This window comes from Eschrichtius robustus, chromosome 14, assembly GCF_028021215.1.
Source record: "Eschrichtius robustus isolate mEscRob2 chromosome 14, mEscRob2.pri, whole genome shotgun sequence".
Classification (NCBI taxonomy): Eukaryota; Metazoa; Chordata; class Mammalia; order Artiodactyla; family Eschrichtiidae; genus Eschrichtius; species Eschrichtius robustus.
The window spans coordinates 73,009,562-73,031,536 of NC_090837.1; the positions used below are offsets into that span (position 1 = coordinate 73,009,562).

At 35.3% G+C, this 21,975-nt stretch overlaps 1 protein-coding gene across 5 annotated transcripts in view; it reads right to left on the minus strand.

The window, feature by feature from the left end:
• The window catches only part of PIAS2 (protein inhibitor of activated STAT 2), a 90,207-nt gene that overhangs the window by 62,937 nt on the left and 5,295 nt on the right, over positions 1-21,975 (minus strand). For 4 of the 5 annotated variants that reach the window (XM_068562370.1, XM_068562372.1, XM_068562366.1 and 1 more), the window contains exon 2: positions 1,555-2,029. In XM_068562370.1, the coding sequence (XP_068418471.1) occupies positions 1,555-2,029 (475 nt within the window). Of the gene's footprint in view, positions 1-1,554; positions 2,030-12,009; positions 12,066-21,975 lie in introns of those variants that run through there. The other variant, XM_068562369.1, reaches the window with a different exon arrangement.

Here is a 21,975-nt window from a genome sequence, read left to right on the forward strand (position 1 = left end):
TTCCTTCCAGGCATTCGATCCGGTTCTGAAACACCTTCCCCTGTAACCAGGACCCCACATGGCCTCTTATGCTCAGTCCTGCCTTAGCCATATTCCTGAGTTCCATGAGGTAGGGTCACCTAAGCACATTACTCGTCTGAATCTTTCTCAAAACACAAAGAAATAAATTTGCAATAATTCCTAAGAAACATGTGAATGAGCCATGACACTGTATGTACACCGGTATGAACCAAAAACCATGAAAAAAGGAGAAATAAAAAAATAAATTATGGAAACATTTTAAGCAGATAAATGAACCTGGTTAAAAAAAAAAAGTTAAAAATGAAGTAAAATCATAAAAGAAACACAGCTGGGTAATAAACATTTTAAATGTTTGTTCCTGTTATTCATTTTAAAAATGAAAAATCTAAACAAGATACAAGTTTTCACCTACCGAAATTGCAAAGATCAATAAAGGCAGGAAGTAAAAAGTGCAACGAGAGACATTCTCTCACTTTGTGGAATTTAAACTGGCACAGCTATTCTGGAAACTAATTTAGTAATATGTTATCAAGAGTCCTTACTCTTTGATGCAATAATTCTACTCAAAGGACTTTGCACAAATGCAAACAAACACAGAATCCTTATTTCAGAATGAATGTAATGAAGGGATAAAATGCATTACTCTACCTCCCTGGCTCAGTTTTGTTAAACAAAAACAAAGCAAGGAGAGAGGGCCTGGGAAAAGCATAGCCACCCTGGCCTGCCACCATCAGGCATACTGACCCCATTAACCAGCCCTGCCCCTCAAAATTTCCTTCTAGTTCAACCAAGATATACAAGTATAGTCCTATACAAAACTAAAAAAGCACATTGATATATTTAAGAGAGTTTTCAAATGACTTGACACAAAAAGCGTTCTTCTTAGGATGGAAAGGAAAATGACCTCCTGGACTAACTATGAAATGCTATTTCCCAAACAATTTATTTTATCAATAAATTCAAATACCTCTGTAAATAATTTCATTAGCCAGTAAGAAATTATGCCATTACAGCATAGAAGTCATGAACCTAGGTATAAATTTGTTAAAGTCACATGTATCAACGTTTATTAATATAAAATTTATTACATTTTCTGAGCAGTCAATGGTTATTAACAAAAAGCTAAATAACGTGTGTCAAACTCTGCCACGTTAGGAAAAAATTAAGTATAAAAGATTTATTCCTTAGGAAAACAGTTTAAAAAGCTATGTTAAACAAAAACTAAGTCTCTTTGTAAAAATACCAAAAGCATCAAAAGGTGGAACCACAGCAACAAATAAGATTTGTGTCTTTTCGTATACACACAGAAGCAATTTGAGTTCTAAGCTATAAGAAGAAAGTTTGATTGACTAATGAAGAGTTTTATACTAGATTTCTGTCATGGTTGCCAATATTTCTTTTTATTTGTACATTTAAACATTTGGTATTTTAATGCCTCAGTTTTATAATATTAACAGCAAATCATTAACAGTTGAAGGCCTCTTGCTTTACTTACTCTCTTGTCCAGAAGAAACAGATTTCTCTAACACTTACCTAAACTCGTGGGCTTGATGAGAACATCAAGGACATCATAAAAGGGTAAGTTTTTTAACTGCACATCAGGATGAACAGGAGGGACTGGGGGAGATGGCTGCTGCATCTCAAACGTGGGTTTAGTATCTTGAAGCAGCACAGAACCAACAGGAGAGGACGGCGAGTGAGGTGTAACTGAAGTGGAAGGCAACGAGTGGATTCCAGCCACAGCCAAGTCAGGTTCTACAGGTGAGGAGCTACCATCCAAACTGAAAACCGATGATTTGATTGTGGATAAATCAGAAAGGCCTTCAAGGGTCCGTGGGTATCGGCGTCTATACAATTCTCGGATTTTAATCTGAACCGCAGGGCTGCAGCCGCTCTTCAGTAAATGCAGCGCCCTCATCAGGAGGTCATGCTTGCGTCCACTTTTATTCCTTCCGGCAAAGCCTAGTAATACTTGTAGTTCAGAAACCCTAAAACTAGAAACCATATTCTAAAAGGAAAGGAAAAAAAAGGGATATAAGCCAACAGTCACCCTCAAGCATATAAAACTCCTATCTAAAATATACTGTAAAACCTGATTTTTCCAGCATTCTATCAACTGGCATGTGCTAGTAACTAGCATTTTCACATATCACTTAGAATTGTTACTGTTTCTATAGCCACCACCCCTCCCCCACCAATTACAGTCAAGTTATAGTGTTAATTATGCTTTGTTGTACTCAATTTTGGTAATCTATAGTCTATTGGTTTCTGCTAACCACTTCATTATCTGATTATGCCCAAGTGTAAACCCATAGTTGCTTTATCACTACGAAATCTAAACCAATGAAAATGTTCCTCTTCAAAACTAAGCCCTACCAATACACAATGGAATGTCTGTTACAGTATTATCACCAATTAACCAAAAAAATGTAGGTTTCTGCAACAACGTACCTGTAAAACTTCTGAGGTTAAGCAAGAAATCTACAAAATCAAGACAGAACTGTAATACAAAATCCAATGAATTTTTTCACCCCAGCTCAAATATTAAGGAACACACAACATAAGAAAATAAGAATATTTTTAAATATTAAAGCTAAAAACCACATACATCTTAATTAGCAGTCAAACTTCTAAAATGACTGAAATTCCCAGCTAAGTATCCAATGTGAAAAATAGCTTTGAAGAGGAAGGATATGAGTGGTCATAAATCTTAAAAGGCAAGATACCCTCCTTGCCACTCTACCTACTTGTTCTTGGGTGTAAAATGAAAATTGTAAGTAGTTCCCGTTTCACGGGAACCTTCTATTTAATTCAACAAAACCTAGTAAATTCTAACCACTTACTGCCTCATAAACCCACCTACTTAAGTCATTTTCAGCCAATTCTGAACTCAGAGGTAAACCACACTTGGGTCAGATTTATCCGTACCACACATGCACCATCTGGCCAGAAAGAGGGGTAAGACCTGGAGCTGAGCAAAAGCCCTTTCAGAAACCGACCTTAAGGAAACTCTCCCCAGCCCTCCTCCTCAGTGCTGCACACTCTACAGCCGCCTGGGATTCCTTCTCAACCTGGTGAGTATGCAGTGGCCATACCAACAGTTGGCAGTGATTCATAATTCCTCCGTTCTGCACTTCTCAGTCTCATTGACAGCCCAGGAGCAACTGCTATAACTCTGGTTTTTAAAATAATTGTTGGCAATACTTGCTAGTTTTCCAAAATGCAAACAAATTTAAATATATCAAAGTAATCTGCATGTACATGCTGCATCATAATTCTACTTCATACACTATGTCTCCAATTTCATATTGTACAAGTCAGAGAATACTAAGTTATAATCCTAGCAACCATTTTATACTCTTGATCAGTGCTGTCCAATAGAAATAGGAACCACATATATAATTCTAAATTTTCTAGTAGCCACATTAAAATAAAATTTAAATTAATTTTGATAATATGCTTTATTTAACCCAATATATCAAAAGTATTATTTCAAGATGAAATCAGTTTTTGTGATTTAAAAATAGTCATTTTTTAAGTGTCAATGAGATCTTTTTCATACTAGGTCTTCAATATCCAGTGTGTATTTCACACTTGGAGCACATCTCAATTCGGACTAACACCACTTCAAGTGCTTAGGGAGCCACATGTGGCTAGCAGCTACCACACTGGACAGTACGGCTCTAAATCATACTCTAATAGCAACATATATCACAAATACCATGATCATTATACTTTAACTCGCTTCATTTCCCCCATGTGTAAAAGGAAGATTTTATTTATCTTACCCCTTATGCTATGAACAACAAAGATGGAAAACAAGAAAATTTTTGGCCTGTCTCATGGCACACCAGTAACAGTCAAAGTTTCATGCATAATAAGGACTATGATAGCTTTTGGAAGTTTCCTCCCAAGCAAGAAATGCAATGCATCTTTCCCAAAGTCCTCAATCCTAAAAAAATACTTCAACTGAAATCTGCCTATATTACAGTAGCATAAATAACATTAAATCACGGAGAACGCTAACAACAATCAGGCTATCTGTGATTCATTCTTTCTAAAGAAATCAAACTAACTCAGAATACACTGATTCTCTCCTTACACTTATTTTCAGGTATTCTTCACTTTAAGGAAACTTGTTTTACAGAAATGACAAAATAGAGTATAAGGCACCCTAAAGCTTGACTCTCAAAAAGGAATTTCTGGGAGGTCTCATAATACTTATTTCCAATGATAACTTTATTTGGCAAAGAATGCTAAAGTAATTGGTCTAATAGCTATTGTAAACATACAAATGAAAAGGAAGAAAGAGAGAAAGGCTTACAACTATGAATGCAGAATCACAGGATTCTGAAGCAAAACAGAAATCCCCCAGTTTGGGGAAGGGCAAAGGAAACAACAGGAGACAGGACAGTCTTCGCACTGCAAAATGTTGCCAAAATAAAGTATTGCCAGGCACTTGCTCAAAGATGATGGTGTTGAGAGTCGATGGTGTTGAGAGTCAATGGTATCCTGTGGAAAACTTCACACCAGCAATCACTAGTTGAAGGTCAAGTCCTGGCATCAAGACTTAGGACCTTGGCAAAGTCACATTATCTTTCTGGTCATCAATTTCTATTTTAAAACAACAACAACAACAAAAAACCTCTCCTTTATTTAGCATTCACTATTAAGATATTCTCTAAGGAGATTACTAAGTCAAATTCTATGAATATGTTTTTCTTGGCAAACTCTGCTGGAACCCACTTCTTAAAGTGATGCCTTTTTTTTTTTTTTTTTTTTTTAAACTGTCTTCAACCAATTTCAGCAGCCACCAGGTAAGGTGAGCCTGCTATGAATACTACCAAGAATGGATTTCAGCTGTTACTTTCCACCAATCTCTGATGTCTACATTTCTAGTCTAATTTTTTTCAAGTGGATTTTATCCAATTCATCCTGCTGCCTCCCAAAGTCTGCCCTCTAATACTTCAGTTACAACTGCTATGTGCTCTATACAGAGAAATTTCTCAGTAAATGTTTGCTGAGTGACTTTAAGGAAATTCATGAACTACACAGAACTATGTTGGCATGACTGATTTTTAAAAAGATACATAAGCAATCTGATTTCTAAAGAAAAGCTAAATAAATTAAGACTAGAAATTTAAATCAATCTTTTTCTTTGTCAAATTTAAATAACACAAAATTATTAAAAAATTTTAAAGCTGGGACTTTATATAACTGAAACATTACATATAGGAGTGAAGGCCACTTGAAGATGCTATAAAATTGTCAAAAATAGCACAGAATTTGGGGAAGCTCTAGTGGGTCAGCTAACGCAAATATATGGAATCTTAAAAAAAAAAAAAAAAAAAAAAAAGGTACTGATGAACCTAGTTCCAGGGCAGGAAGAAAGATGTAAACATAGAGAATGGACTTGAAGACACGGTGGGAGGGGGAAGCTGGGGCGAAGTGAGAGTAGCATCGACATATATACACTACTGAATGCAAAGTAATTAGCTAGTGGGAAGCAGCAGCATAGCACAGGGAGATCAGCTTGATGCTTTGTGATAACCTAGAGGGGTGGGATAGGGAGGGTGGGAGGAAGGCTCAAGAGGGAGGGGATATGGAGACATATGTATGCATGTGGCTGATTCACTTTGGTGCACAACAGAAACTAACACAGTATTTATACTGTGAAGCAATTATACTCCAGTAAAGATCCATTAAAAAAAAAAGTCATGGTAAAGAACAATACAGCTTTGTAAATCCTCCATCTGCTATGATATATAATATGGGGAAGGGAGAGGAGCCGCTGACGGAAACTGACAAATCACATTATTAATATCGCCTATCCCAACTACAATATTAAAACAATCTACACCTTCACTTATAAGAATGGATTAAAAAAAAAAAATCAGGTACATATTCAATACATCAAAGGCATGTTTGAGCTGATGCCATAAGAAAAACTATGTGGCCAGTTAGAAAGATACTGCGATTCCAGAAGTCACAGGAGGCCCCAGTTCCTGGCCCTGTACTCCTGTGAAATCATGTAGTCCCTATAATTAAATCCCTTTTTACTTGAGATACTTGACGTGGATCTCTTCCTTACAACGCACTGACAAAAATAACTACTCAGCTAAAAAAATCAAAATTGAAAATAATCTATTAAAAGAAACAATTAAAAAAACACATTTTAAAAACCTATAAAATAAGCCAAAGCTTGGGAGACCATCTCCCTAAATGCTTCCATTTTATACAAGATTTAAAATAAATTGAGTAGTCAATTCGAGAAGCAAAAAAGTAACAACAAACACACACCCTCAAAAAGAGTGAAGAATTAAAAAAGCAAGAAAACATGACTTAGAAAGCAAAATGCAAGAAGCCTGTAAAGTCAGGCCAAAAAAAGGGGAAGAAAATGAATACGGTCCTGAGAAAGAGAAAAGAAACATAAAGACCACAAATACTAAGCAAATTTCTTTAAACAAAGAGAACAGCACATGCTGTTATATTCTAATAACTTAAAGATATAAACGTAAGTTATTTCCTAGAAAAATATAAATTACTCAATCTGATTCAAGAAGAGGTATATTATCTTTGTCCTCCTCCACTTCCAAAAGTATCTGTCCAGACAAGATAGCTTAGTAAATAAATTCTACTAACTCTTCAAGGAAAAGATGGAATTCTGTTCCTTAAACTGTTCAAGAGCATAAGAGTCAGAAAAATCAAATACAGGATAGAAGACAAACATGGAAAAAATGGTTGAACACAAAACACAAGTTTTTAAAATATGCAAGTTATTGTTTTTCAAATTTCAGCAGGGGAATCCACTCATCCAACCAAAAGTTTAGGCAAAAGCCTGATGAAACGCCTAGTATACCACCTATTCTTTCTCATTTCCCAAGATAGATGATAATGAGTCTTTCTGTAACACATCAATGTTTCCTATGAGTACAGACACATAAGCCCTCAAAGTACCTAAATAAAGTTTAATCTACGAAAATAAAAATGGTTTAACATAAATTTAGTAAATTACTTGGTTAAGATGATGTCTGTCCTTATAGTCACATACTGAAATATTTATGAATAAAACTTATATAAAATATATGGAATTTCCTCTAAAATCATTTGTGGGGAGTAGGTGAGGACATACATGAAAAAAGACCAGAGGTGATAACTGTTGGGTATTGGGTACACGGGGAATTCTCTACCTTTGTAAGTTAGAATGTTTCCATAGTAAAAAGTTTGCTTGAATGGGAAACTGGCTGTGGGGTATATGGCACTGTACTATCTTCCCAACTTTACTATTAATCTGAAAGTATTTTAGATTTAATTAAACAAAAAAATGTCAGTTTGTTTAAAGCTAGGATAAAAAGACTGTGGTCTAAATACCATTTCCCACAAAAAGAACCCAGGCTCCTTGAGGAAACTGGCAAGTCTGGGGTAGAAAATACACAAGACAAGCCTACAACATCCTATTCAGAGAGCAAAGAAATTATCAAAGACTACTGGAATCTTGTCAGAAGGACACAGAAAACAACCCAGTAGCCCAAGACAAGCCAATTTGAGCAGCAAAAAGACTAATAACTGCATCAGATTCAAACACATCAAATATATTAAATATCATTTGCACATAATGATACTTAAAAAAACAACTCACTGATCTCCTTTGAAAATATTGGGAAACCAACTCATTAGTATTCTGAAAATTGATAAAGAATGAAAACAATACAAAAAGATTTATTGGTTCACAAAAAAGCCATATGATTATGTGGATAAATGCTAGAAAAGCATTTGATAATATCCATTCCTGACAAAGCCTCTCAATAAACAGGAATAGAAAGAAACTCTTAACATGATAAAGGATACCTATCAGAAATCAATAACAAATATACTTAAAGATGAAACACTGGATGATAAAGACCTATAAAATACACATTATATTTTGTCCATTTAAGAGAATTCCAAAGAACCTAGACAGTAAAAAACTTAAAAGTAACATTAACAATTTACAAATGATAGAACTTTTTATATTGGAAATGAAAGAAAATCCACTGAAAAATCAGACCCAATAATAATCAGTCAACAAAATTTTTTGAATTCTCTGTACATCAAATAGGTTTTCAAATGACTTATCAGGGAAAACAGTATTTTTTAAAATGAATCTAGGTAACATAAGGGTATGAAATGCAGAGGTATAAATTTTAAAAATTTGCAAAACCTACATTAAAAAAAACCTGATAGTACATTTTTTAAAAAACCTTGAATAAATTAAGGAATATATTATGTTACTAGACAAAAGTAGTAAATGCTGAAAAGATGTCAATTCTCCCCCAACTTGTTATAAATATAATAAAATTCCAGTAAATTTTGACAGATCAAACTTACAACAAAGAATTAAATAAAATACATAACATGACATGTGGTGATGAACACAATAGACAAAAATAAAGAAGGAAAAGGAAATGAAATGAAGAGGTAGAGGATTTGCAATTTTAAAGAAAGTAGAGCTCCCTGAGAAGGTAACTGAGTAAGTAACTGAAAAAGTAATAAAGCACCCAATGGATATCAGAGGAAGAGCATTCCAAGGCACAGGACACAGCAGGTGCAAAAATCCTGAGGAGGAAAGCATACCTAACACATTGAAGGGAAAGTAAAAGCCCACCACTGCTGAACCAGAGTAATCTAAAGGAATGAGTATTAAGATAGCAGAATGATAAGCAAAGAAAATGACAAACCTGGGGAGGGAGATAATTAACTGGATAAAATTATAATATCAAATTTGTGAGGCTAAGAAAAGATAGAACAAAAGTGCTGGGCAAAATGGCACGCATGAAGAGTGGTAAGCAGTTTAAAGTATTCTACAGGCAAGGAAGGAAAAGAGAGTAATTTTAGATTTACATACATATGTTAAAATTTCAAGAGAAAATTCAAGAAAACTTCAAGAGTCTGTGAGAAAGCAAAACAAAAAAAAGTACTAATTTCACAACTAGTAAAATGGGGAAAACATGAAAAAGAGGGAAGGCAAATGAACAACCCAAAAGACAGCAAGAAAACAGATAGGGAGGCAAATGAACAACCCAAAAGACAGCAAGAAAACAGATAGGGAGACAAAACCCAGCAAAAGCAAGATGCTCAAAATGAAGGGGTACAAATAAATGCAAATATATCAGTAATGCCAACAAAAAATAATGAAATAAACTTCCCAATTAAAATAGCAAGATTAGGGGATATCATTACAGAAACCACAGCATCAAAAAGATAATATGGGGTGGGCTTCCCTGGTGGCGCAGTGGTTAAGAATCCACCTGCCAGTACAGCGGACACGGGTTTGAGCCCTGGTCCGGGAAGATCCCACATGCCACGGAGCAACTAAGTCCGTGGGCCACAACTGCTGAGCCTGTGCTCTAGAGCCCGTGAACCACAACTACTGAAGCCCACACACCTAGAGCCCGTGCTCAGCAACAAAGAGAAGCCACCGCAATGAGAAGCCCGCGCACTGCAACAAAGAGTAGCCCCCGCTTGCCGCAACTAGAGAAAGCCAGCGCACAGCAACAAAGAGCCAACGCAGCCAAAAATAAATAAATAAATCTATTAAAAAAAAAAAAAAAGATAATATGGGAATACTAAGAACAACTCTCCACACATGAATTTGGCAACTTGGTTGAAATGTATCTATTCCTTGAAAGACACAAACCACCAAAACTTACTCAATATGAAACTGATAATTTGAATACCCCCTCTAGCTATTCAGGAAATTTAATTCTTAATTTTAAAACTCCAAAAAAAAAAGAAATTACCACACACCCAGATCATTTTATTGGAGAATTCTACCCAACATTTAAATAAGAATTAACACCAATTCTACATAATTTCTTCTGGAAAATAGAATATGAGAGAAGACTTCCAAATTCATTTTATGACGCTAGTATTACCCTGATACCAAAACCAAACAAAGACAGTTCAAAAAATAAAACTACAAACCAACATGCTTCACGAACACAGATGCTAAAATACTTAAAGTATTAGCAAATAGAATTCAGCAATATATAAAAAGAATTAACACCAAGACCAAGTGAAGTGTTTATTCCAGGGATACAAGGTTGGGTCAATGTTTGAAATCAATGAAGTACACCATATTAACAACTAAAAAAGAAAATCACATGATTATATATACATAATCTTTTATATATACAGCAATGAAGAAAAAAGCATTTGACAAATTCAATGCCCAGTCATGATAAAAATTCTCAGAAAAACAGGAATAGAGGAGAACCTCCTGAACTTGACAGAAAGCACCTACAAAAAAATCTAGAGTTAACATACTTAATGGTGAAAGAATGAATACTTCCCCCTAAGATTGGGAATGAGGCAAGGATGTGCTGGAAGTTCTAGCTAGTGGAATAAGACAACAAAAAGAAAAGACATAGGTGTTGAAAAGAAAAAAATAAAACCGCCTGTATTTGCAGATCCCAAGGAATCTGCAAAACAACTACTAGAACAAATAACTGAGTTCAGCAAGGTAGCAGGATAAAAAACCAACACACAAGTACCAATCACATCTCTATATACTAAAAAGAACATGTGAAAACAAGTTAAAAACACAATACTATTTATAATCACTCCTAGGAAAATGAAAATACATATGTTTAAAAATATAACAAAACATATACAGGACTTGTTTGCTGAAAACTACAAACACTAATGAAAGAAGCCTAAAAAGATCTAAATAAATGGATTTTCTGTGGATTGGAAGACTCAACAAAGTAACAATATCCATTTTCCCTACATTGATACACAGATTTAACACAATTCCTACCCAAATCTCACCAAGACTTTTTATGGATATAGATGAGATTATTCCAAAATTTACATGGAAAGGTAAAGGAACTAGAAGAGCTAAAACCATTTTGAAAAAGCATAGAGAGAGAGGAATCTGTCTATCCTATTTCACAACTTAGCTCAGTAATTAAGACTGTATGTAGTATTAGTAGAGGGACAGACATAAAGGTCAGTGGAACACAACAGAGAACCCAGAAATAGACCTACACAAATACACCCAAATAGTTTTTGGTGAAGGTGCAAAAGTAACTTCAGGAAGAAAAGACAGCCTTTCAACAAATGGTGCTGGAGCAACTGCGCATCCATAGACCAAAAAATGAATTTCCACCTAAGTCTCACATTTTATATAAAAAATAACTCCAGGACTTTCCTGGTGGCGCAGTGTTTGGGAGTCCGCCTGCCAATGCAGGGGACACGGGTTCGAGCCCTGATCCGGGAGGATCCCACATGCTGCGGAGCAACTGGGCCCGTGCGCCACAACTACTGAGCCTGCGCTCTAGAGCCCACGAGCCACAACTAATGAGCCCACGTGCCACAACTACTGAAGCCCGTGTGCCTGGAGCCCATGCTCTGCAACAAGTGAAACCACTGCACCGAGAGGCCCGCGCACCACGACGAGGAGTGGCCCCCGCTCGCTGCAACTGCAGAAAGCCCACGCACAGCAACGGGGACCCAACGCAGCCAAAAATAAATAAATAAATAATAAAATAAATTTATTAAAAAAAATAATAATAACTCCAAATGGATCACACACTTAAATGTTAGAATAAAGTTGTAAAACTTAGGGAAAAAAACACAGAAGAAAATATTCAAGATCTAGGGCTAAGCATAGAGTTTGTATACTTGACACTCAGAGCAAGATTCACAAAAGGCGTAACAATAATACACTGAATTTCACCAAAATTAAAAACTTGTGCCCTTGCAAGACCCTGCTAAAAGGATGAAAAGACAATCCAACAAAGGACTAGTATCTAGAATATATCTAGAACTCTCAAAACTCAACAGGAAAAAAACAATCCAATTAGAAAAAAGGACAAAAGACATGAAGCGACATTTCATTAATGGGGATACACAGATGAAAAATAAGCAAATGAAAATATGTTCAGTATCATTAGCCATTAGGGGAGTGCAAATTAAAACCTCACTAAGATATCACTAGGTACATACCAGAATGGCTAAAATCAAAAACAGTGGTAACACCAAATGCTGGCAAGGATGCAGAAAAACTGGATCACTCCATACATTGCTGGTAGGGGTGTAAAATGGTACAGCCACTCTGGAAAACAGTTTGGCAAGTTCTTAAAAAACTATATGCACAATAATCATACAACTCAGCAACTGCACTCCTGGCACTTATCCCAGAGAAATGAAAACTTATGTCAAAAAAAAAACCAAAACCCTATGTACAAATCTTCATAGCACTTTTATTCATAATAGCCAAAAACTGTAAACAACTCAGATGTCTTTCAACAGGTATACGGTTAAACAAATCCATACCATGGACTACTACTCGCAGTAAAAAAGGATGACCTACCAATACATTTAACAACATGGATGAATTTCTAGAGAATTATGCCGAGTGAAAAAAACTGAACCCAAAAGGTGACAAACTATATGAGCCCATTTATATAACATTCTTAAAAAGACAAAATCATAGAAATGAAGAACAAATGAGTGGGTCCCAGAGATTAAGGGGATGGAAAGGAAATGGGTGTGGCTATAAAAATAATAATATGAGGGATCCTTGTGGTGATGGAAATGGTCTGTATATTGTGTCAGTATCAATACCCTGGTTGTGATATTGTACTACAGTTTTGCAAGACATTACCAATGGGGGAAACTGGGTAAAGAGTACACAGATGTCTCTGTATTACTTCTTAAAACTGTCAGTGAATTGACAATTATTTTAATAAAAAGTTTAATTTAAAATTACAAAAACCAACACTATTACAGATTAATTTTTTAATTCAATAGCATGACAGTCACAAGAGATTAAAATAAAAGAACACAAAAATGTAGGGGAAGGGGGAATTTTAAAAATCAGGCAAAACTAGCTGACCAAAAAAATTAATAATAATAATAGGTATGTTAATATCAAGCAGTAGTATGTAATACAAAAAGCATTACTAGACATAAGGAGTCACTACACAGAGTAAAAGTTTCAATTCAACAGCAATATATGATAAATTTAAATTTTCATGTACTAATAACAATTTTAAAATGTATTTTAAAAATTGAAAGAAACTACAAGGAAACTGAAAAAATAATTCTAGTAAAAGACTAACATACACCTGCTCTCTAAAAAAACAAAGATACAAGATTTGAACAACAGAATTAACAAGCTTAACTACTGGACATATATAAAACTATGCACCAACAAATAGAAAATACACATTCTCTTCAAATACAAAAAACTGACCAAAGTCGCAACAGATTTCAAAGGACTGTATCATACAGATCATGCTGCCTAACCACAACACAATTACAAATCAATAACCAAATTAACTAAAGGATCACCCATATGTTTGGAAATAAAACTTTTAAGTAACTCATAAATTAAAGAATTCATCCCTTGTGTGATGCAGGGAAAGCAAATACATAGAAATTCATGATCATTTACGCCTGTCAAAGTGCTGAAAGTTAATAAGCAAGGTGTCCAACTTAAGAAATTAGAAAAGGAATAGAAATAAACCCAAAGGAAGTATAAAAGAAAGCAGAAATTAAGTAGGGGGAGGATACATTAAAGAGCATAAAAAGGACAACAATTTGATTCTTTGAAAAGCTTTTTAAAATTGGCACTTTTAGCTTTTAAAACTCATCAAGAAAAGGGTAGCATTTTTAAAAAAAGATAAAAAGGACAGTAACTACAAAATAAGAGACTAACAATTTAATGCCATAAATTCAAGAACGTGAATGAAATGGACAACTTTCTATAAAAGTATAACCTACCAAAACCAGTTTGAAAATTGAAAATATGAGCAATCATATAACCAAAGCAATTGAATCAGTGATTAAGATGTGTCCCACAAAGAAAACAGTAACAATTCTACAAGGGAGCTCTACCAAACACTCAAGAAACAAATTATTCTAATCTTACATAAACTCCTCCAGAAGAAAGAGGAAAAGTATATATATATCTTTTAAATTATAGGTCAATATTACTCATTATTAGAAACAAAAATCCTACATTAACTATATTCAAACTGAGTCCAATAATGGAAAAAAGGGACAGACCAGGGCTGACTTTATACTTGGAACACAAGGTTGGTTTAAATTTTAGAAAATCAATCAATGTATTTCATCATGTTAACAGGTTACAGAAGAAAAACATATGATCCTTTCAAAAGATGCAGAAAAAGCTTTTGATAAACTTCAACATCCATTCTTTTTCTTTTTAATTAAAAAGCTAATAAGAAAGGAACACCCTTAACCTGAAAAGATTATCTACAATAAACCTACAGCAAGCAGCATACTTAACTGTGAAACTCTGATAGCATTCCCTTTAAAATCAGGAACAAGATCAGGATGCCCCCATCACCGCTTCTATTCAACATTGTACTGGAGATCCTAGCCAGCACATTAAGACAAGAAAAAGAAAGAAAAAAGAAGCATAAGAATTGGAAAGGAGGAAACAAAGAGGTCATTATTCACAGATAGATCTGTCCACACAGAAAATCCTAAGAATTCTATACGCAATTTATCACAATTAGAAGGATAGCAAGGTTGTTATACGAAGTCAAATTGTACTTCTATACACCAGCAAGGTAGAAAATATAATTTTAAAAGATACCATTAATGATTTGACACAAAAATAAGGTACCTAGAAATAAATCTAACAAAATACTTGTAAAAGTTTAGTTGAAGAAAATTATAAAACTTTATTGAAAGAGACTGTAAAAGACCTAAATAAATGGATACCACAATGTTCATGGTTAAGAAACTTAATAACAAAATGCTAGTAGCTCCCTTCAAATTGGTTTACAAATTCAATGCATTTCCCATCAAAATCCCAACAGGTTGCATGTGTGTATCTATATAACCTTAAAAAAAGATACTAAAGTTTTATGGAGGAGCAAACCAGCAAGAAGTTCCTTGAAGAAGTACAAGGCAGGAGAACCTGGCCTACTTCTGTGTCCCTCAATGACTGACTAGATGGTTTCACACCAACCCTCCCTACGAAAACTTTAAAAACTGAACATAATATTAAAAACATCTGTTTGAAGACAAGAAGCACTACAAAAGGCAGCAAGAACCTGGGAGGCCAAGACTGTGGAAAGAAGGGAAGCCTAGAAAATGGAATCTAACATTTGATGCCTCTTTTCCCCTGGAGATAACTGCCAATGGAAAAAGGGCAATTGATAAGTTAAGAAATCCAGCAGAACTTTGAATAGACTTATAGGGCTGGGAAACCCAGAAGATATTTGTAAAATATAACCTGCAAGTCCTGGTATCTGGGATATATAATAAACTCCTACAAATGAGTATGAAAAAGACCCAATATAAAAATGGACAAAAGACTTGACAAGCCACCTCACAAAAGACATCCAAATGGCCAGTAAGTATATTAAAAGGGGCTTAACATCATTTCTCATTAGGGGAATTCAAATTAAAACCACTAAACATCCACCAAAATGTCTAAAATTAAAAGGGTGGACGAGAAAGGACAAGGAGCAACTAGAACTCTATTATTTTGCTATTGGAAGGGAATGAACAAAAAAACTACAATTACATACAACAATATGGATGAATCTCGCAAACAAAATTGAGAGGAAGAGGTGAGACACAAAAAATATACACATAATATAGTTCCATTTATATAAGGTTCAAAAAATAGGCAAAACTAGTCTAAGATGTTAAAGTCTGGCCAGTAGGTATCTTTAAGAAGGAAGAGGTTAGTCACTGGGAGAGGACTCAAGGGAACTCTCTAGGGTGCCAGTAATGGTCTATTTCCTGACCTGCATATGGTTATATTGAGAAAATTCATCTAGCTGTACTCTCATGATCTGTATACTTTCTTTCTATACTTATGTATGCCCTATAGCAATAAAAGTTTGTTTTTACAGAAGCTGTACAAAGTTACAGTAATTAAAACAATGTGACGGTGCAGTTAGACTAAGAGTCTAGAGTCCAGAAAGTATAGATAGATCCAATTGTATAACAAAATCAGTAAGAAATAAAAATTTTTTTTTTAAAAAACTAGTAAAAACATGGGCAAAAGAAATGAATAGAATCTCAGAAGAGGGAAGAACATGTTAATCAGCACAGTAAAAGATGCTCAAACTCATTAGTAAAAGGAAAAAATTGAAAACTAAAAGATGATACTTCATACTCACTGGCAAAAACTTTTAAAGCCTGATAAAAGTAAGTATTAGCAAGAAAGCTAAGGAATGAAAACCTCTGTATTCCTGGAGGGAGCAAATACTGATACAATCCTCTTTGGAAAATAATCTGGCGTTATCCAGTACCGCTGAAGATGCGAATATCCTTAAGTCCCAGCAATGCAATACTACTCCTAGAGTTTCTACAGTGAAACATACTGTGTTAAATATTCACATTAAATGAGATCAATAAAGACTACAAATAACATGATATCAATGCAGATTAAGTTTGTTCACAGTTTTATTTATTTATTTTGCATTTCAGAGCTTTTTGGATTTCAGAAGGGTAGATAAGGAAAAAAAAGGAAACTACAGGGCTTCCCTGGTGGCGCAGTGGTTGAGAATCTGCCTGCCAATGCAGGGGACACGGGTTCGAGCCCTGGTCTGGGAAGATCCCACATGCCACGGAGCAACTGGGCCCGTGAGCCACAATTACTGAGCCTGCGCGTCTGGAGCCTGTGCTCTGCAACAAGAGAGGCCGCGATGGTGAGAGGCCCGCGCACCGCGATGAAGAGTGGTCCCCACTTGCCACAACTAGAGAAAGCCCTCGCAGAGAAACGAAGACCCAACACAGTCATAAATAAATAAATAAATAAATAAAAGAACGTGAATTTCTTAAAAAAAAAAAAAGGAAACTACACAAATTTCCAACGAGAATGGATAAATTTGTATTTATACGATGGAAACTCAAACACAATGATAAACCAAAACACCCCAAATACATACAGCTTTATTCAATTTGTATAAAATTTAAACACACAAAACAAAAAATTTGTATATATAAAATGTGTGATTTACATATATATAATTTTATATATCTATATAATGTGGATGTGATCAGGGAAGGGCACCCTGCTGACCTAATGAACTATTTCTTAACTTGGGTGGTGAGCACATGTATGTTTATTTACCTACATCTTACCTGTTATAAACAACCTTTTGTACCTATTAAACAATTTAAATATTTAAAAATTTTTAATTAGCATGATATACCCAAATACATAAACCACTATTAACCATTACCAATTCTGAGAAATGACTCAAGAGAACTTTTTGAAGGAATTAGTATCCTAAGAGAGTTCAAGGACAGGTTGCTATTTTTAAAAAAAGGGAAGAAATAAAGAAAAAGAGGATAAAACTGTTGTAAATCAAAAATATAATTACTAAAATAAATTCTATGGAAGAGTTCTAAGTCAAGGAAACCTTCCAGAATGTAAACAAATAAAATGTCAATCTTGGAAATCCGATATTCACCTGTCAAGAGTCTCAGAGAAAATAGGAAAAAAATTATCCAAAAAATAGAAGATAATTCCCCAGACCTGAAGAGCCTTAAAACCGAAAAGGTTCCACCAGAAGGAATGAAAAAGGCCCACAACTAGACACATTTCACAACACCAAAGATAAGATCACCATAAAGACTGTAAACAAGGTTACCACAAAAGATAACGATCAGATTTGCAATGGATCTCTATCAGCAATATTGAGTGTTTTAAATTCCTAAAGCAAAGCTTTCAACATTCAAAACGAAAAACTGTATTACCAACTTATAATTCTGTACCTAAACTTTCAATCAGGAACAAATGCAAGCCATTTTGAAACATTCAAGAAATTAGAAAGTTTATCACCAGCATATCCTTTCTAAAACAACTACTCAAGAGGGGGTGGGGGGAGGAAAGGATTGGGAGCTCCGGATTAGCAGATACCAACTAGTATAAATAGGATGGATAAACAAGGTCCTACTGCATAACTCAGGGAACTATACTCAATATCCTGTGACAAACCAGAATGGAAAAGAACATGAAAAAGAATATATACGTATAACTGAGTCACTTTGCTGTATAGCAGAAATTAACACAACCTTGTAAATCAACTATACTTCAATAAAATTTTTTAAAAAAACTACTCAAGATTATATTCCAGTAAAATCAAAAAGAAGTCTAAAAAAGAGAAAGACATGAGATCCAAATAACAGACTTAACCCAGGAGTGCAATGTAATCTCAGGATGACAGATGTATAGCAAGATCCAGAAAGCAAGCTGCCCAAATTACAAAAAAAGGTTGAGAGCTCCAGAAAGCCCATCTTCAAGAAAAGTTCAATGGCTACAAGATGAAACCATATTGTACTGGGTTGCCAAAAACTGCCTTCAGGTTTTAAGTAAAAATAAAAGACACATTTTTCATTTTCACCAGCACTTTATTTTTTTTTAATTTATTTTTTTAATTTATTTATTTTTGCCTGCGTTGGGTCTTCGCTGCCACACGCGGGCCTCCTCCAGTTGCGGCAAGGGGGGGGCTACTCTTAGTTGTGGTGCGTGGGCTCTAGGCACACGGGCTTCAGTAGATGTGGCACCAGGGCTCAGTAGTTGTGGCTCGCAGGCTCTAGAGCTCAGGCTCAGTAGTTGTGGCACACGGGGCTTAGCTGCTCTGTGGCATGTGGGATCATCCCAGACCAGGGCTCGAACCCCTGTCCCCTGCCTTGGCAGGCAGATTCTTAACTACTGTACCACCAGGGAAGTCCCACCAAGCACTTTATTGAACAACATATTCACCCTTTTGTTCCACTACCTTCTGCCATTCTTCAGGCAACTTCATAATTCCATCTTACCAAAACTTTTTATCTTTTTAAGCAAAGAACTGTTCCAGATGCCTTTTACAGTCTTCCAGGGAATTGAAATTTTTTCCGTTAAGAGAATTTTGTAAAGACCTAAATAAATGGAAATCTGAAGGTGCAATGTCTGGTGAATACAGCGGATGAATCAGAACTTCCCAGCCAAGCTGTAACAGTTTTTTTGCCTGGTCATCAAAGAAACACGCGGTCTTGCGTTATCCTGATGGAAGATCATGCGTTTTCTGTTGACTGATTCTGGATGCTTTTGGTGGAGCGCTGTTTTCAGTTGGTCTAACTGGGAGCAGTACTTGTTGGAATTGATCGTTTGGTTTTCCAGAAGGAGCTCATAATAGAGGACTCCCTTCCAATCCCACCGTATACACATCACCTTCTCTGGATGAAGACCGGCCTTTGGTGTGGTTGGTGGTGGTTCATCTCCCTTGTCCCAATATCTCTTCCATTCCATATTATTGTACAGTATCCACTTTTCATTGCCCGTCACAATTTGTTTTAAAAACGGAACGTTTTCATTACGTTTAAGTAGAGAATTGCATGCAGAAATACGGTCAAGAAGGTTTTTGTCGCTTAACTTACGTGGAACACAAACATCCAAGTGATTAACATAATCAAGCTGGTGCAAATGATTTTCAGTGCTTGGTTTGGGTATTTTAAGTATGTTGGTTATCTCTCACGTGGTATAACATTGACTGTTCTCTATTAATGTCTCGATTTGATCACTATCAACTTCACCTGGTCTACCCGACCGTGAAGCACTGTCCAGTGAGAAATCTCCAGCATGAAACTTCACAAACCACTTTTGACATGTTCGATCAGTCACAGCACTTTCTCCATACACTGCACAAATCTTTTTTTGTGTTTCAGTTGCGTTTTTACCTTTCTTGAAATAATGAAGCATAATATGGTGAAAATGTTGCTTTTCTTCCATCTTCAATATTAAAATGGCTATACAAAAATTCACCAATTTTGATAAGTCTTTTTTTAAATGCACGCTGATATGACAGCTGTCACATACAAGCTAACAAAATTGTTTCGAATGAAGTTAAAGATAACTAAGTGCTACCAGAGCCATCTTACAGAAAAAAAAAGAAAGAACCTTTTGGCGAACCCAATAATATTAAAGTTTAAAAATGATTGCCATGAGCTCTCCACAATCATGCAGGGCTTTATTATATTTCTCCTTTAAGGAGCCCAGGTTTAACAACACAGAGGTTCTCAACAGCTCCACACTACTTGGCTCTATAGTAACTAATACTTATATCAGCACACATATTACAAAGGCTGGTTATTAGTATTCAATTTCTAGAATCTTCCCGTAGAAGCACAGAGAAGTTTAGAAGAGTTATAAACCATAATATAAATGCTATAAATCTTGACAACGTAGTATCAATAGAAAATGAAGGCTAGAATGGGGAAGAAAGGTGGAGGCTGGGAGAAACAAAGGGAAAAAGATGGGTGCTAAATCCTCTTTAAGACAGGGAACTAAAGAGAGAGTGTCTAAAACTGATAGGTCAAGAAAGAGAAATTTAACTGCTACAAAAAGTTTAAAATAATCAACAGCAGAATTAGGAACAAAAATGTAACTGGTAGAAATCAAAGTGCTAGGGCAGGTGGAAAATGAAATGACCTAAATTTCTTATCTACTAGAGAGTCAAGCAACAGATACTGTTTATAGAGTTGAAAGAAAAATCAAGATATAGAAAGACACGCTTTATTTTTGAGTTTTGGAATTAACCTAAAAAAAAAAAAAAAAGAAAAACTAAGGAAAAAAATCCACATTAAAGGCAGTTATATAAAGATTTAAGACAGAACTTTTACTTTTCTCTTTGGATTTTTCTGCATTTTCATTAAAAAAAAGAATGAAAGAAAAAAAAAAGATGAAGAAAAGAATAAGAAATTTTAAATATATTATTAAGGCCATTACCAGATTGGGGGGGAAAAGGTCAAATAATTTGTCTAAGGTCATACAGTTGAAAACCATTCATCTCCAATGCTAATATCAAAAAAAAACCAAAGAACAAACAAAAAAAACATACCTTCTGTGGCATAATCTAGATCTGCTTTTTTACTGACTTGTATGAATAACCAAATGGAGAACTCCGAATGTCTATGTTAAGTTTGTATTGTTCTCTGCCAAGTCACAAAAAAAAAATCTTATTCGTTTCACACCATTTTTCCAAAAAGTCTAGGAAAATGACCATGTTACTAGTGGGTTCAAAATGAACATTCATAGAGGATAGTTTGGACTATGATACCAATTGATTCCACATCACTTTTACTTCAACTTCAATTCAACTGTGAATTTCTTAAATTCAGATTCCTGAATAAAAACAGACTAGCTGCCAAGACAACTCAATGGGGAAACAACTGTCTTTTCAACAAATAGTTCTGCGAAAACTGGATATCCACATGCAAAGGAAGCTGTATCTCTACTTCACACCATAAACAAAAATTACCTCAAAATGGATAAACAATCTAAATATAAAAGTTAAAACTATAAATATAAGCTTTTAGATGAAAACAGGAATAAATCTTTGACATTGGATAAGGCAATGGTTTCTTAGATTTGACATCAAAGGCATAAGCAACAAAAGAAAACAGATAAAATTAAAAACATCTGTGCTTCAAAGTACACGATCAAAAAAGTGAAAAGATAGTCCATAAAAAGGAAGAAAATATTTGAAACCATATATCTAAGAACTTGTAACTGGAATATATAAAGAACATAAACAGTAATAAAAAAGCAAACAAGCCGGGCTTCCCTGGTGGCGCAGTGGTTGAGAGTCTGCCTGCCAGTGCAGGGGACACGGGTTTGAGCCCTGGTCTGGGAGGATCCCGCATGCCTCGGAGCGGCTGGGCCCGTGAGCCACAGCTACTGCGCCTGCGCGTCTGGAGCCTGTGCTCCGCAACAAGAGGGGCCGCGACGGTGAGAGGCCCGCGCACCGCGATGAGGAGTGGCCCCCGCTTGCCACAACTAGAGAAAGCCCTTGCATAGAAGCGAAGACCCAACACAGCCCAAAAAATTAAATAAATAAATAAGTCAGGAGCTCTTTAAAAAAAAACCTAACCCATGAAGGAGTTTAAGTCCTTATTGTTTAAAAAAAAAAAAAAAAGCAAACAACCCAATTA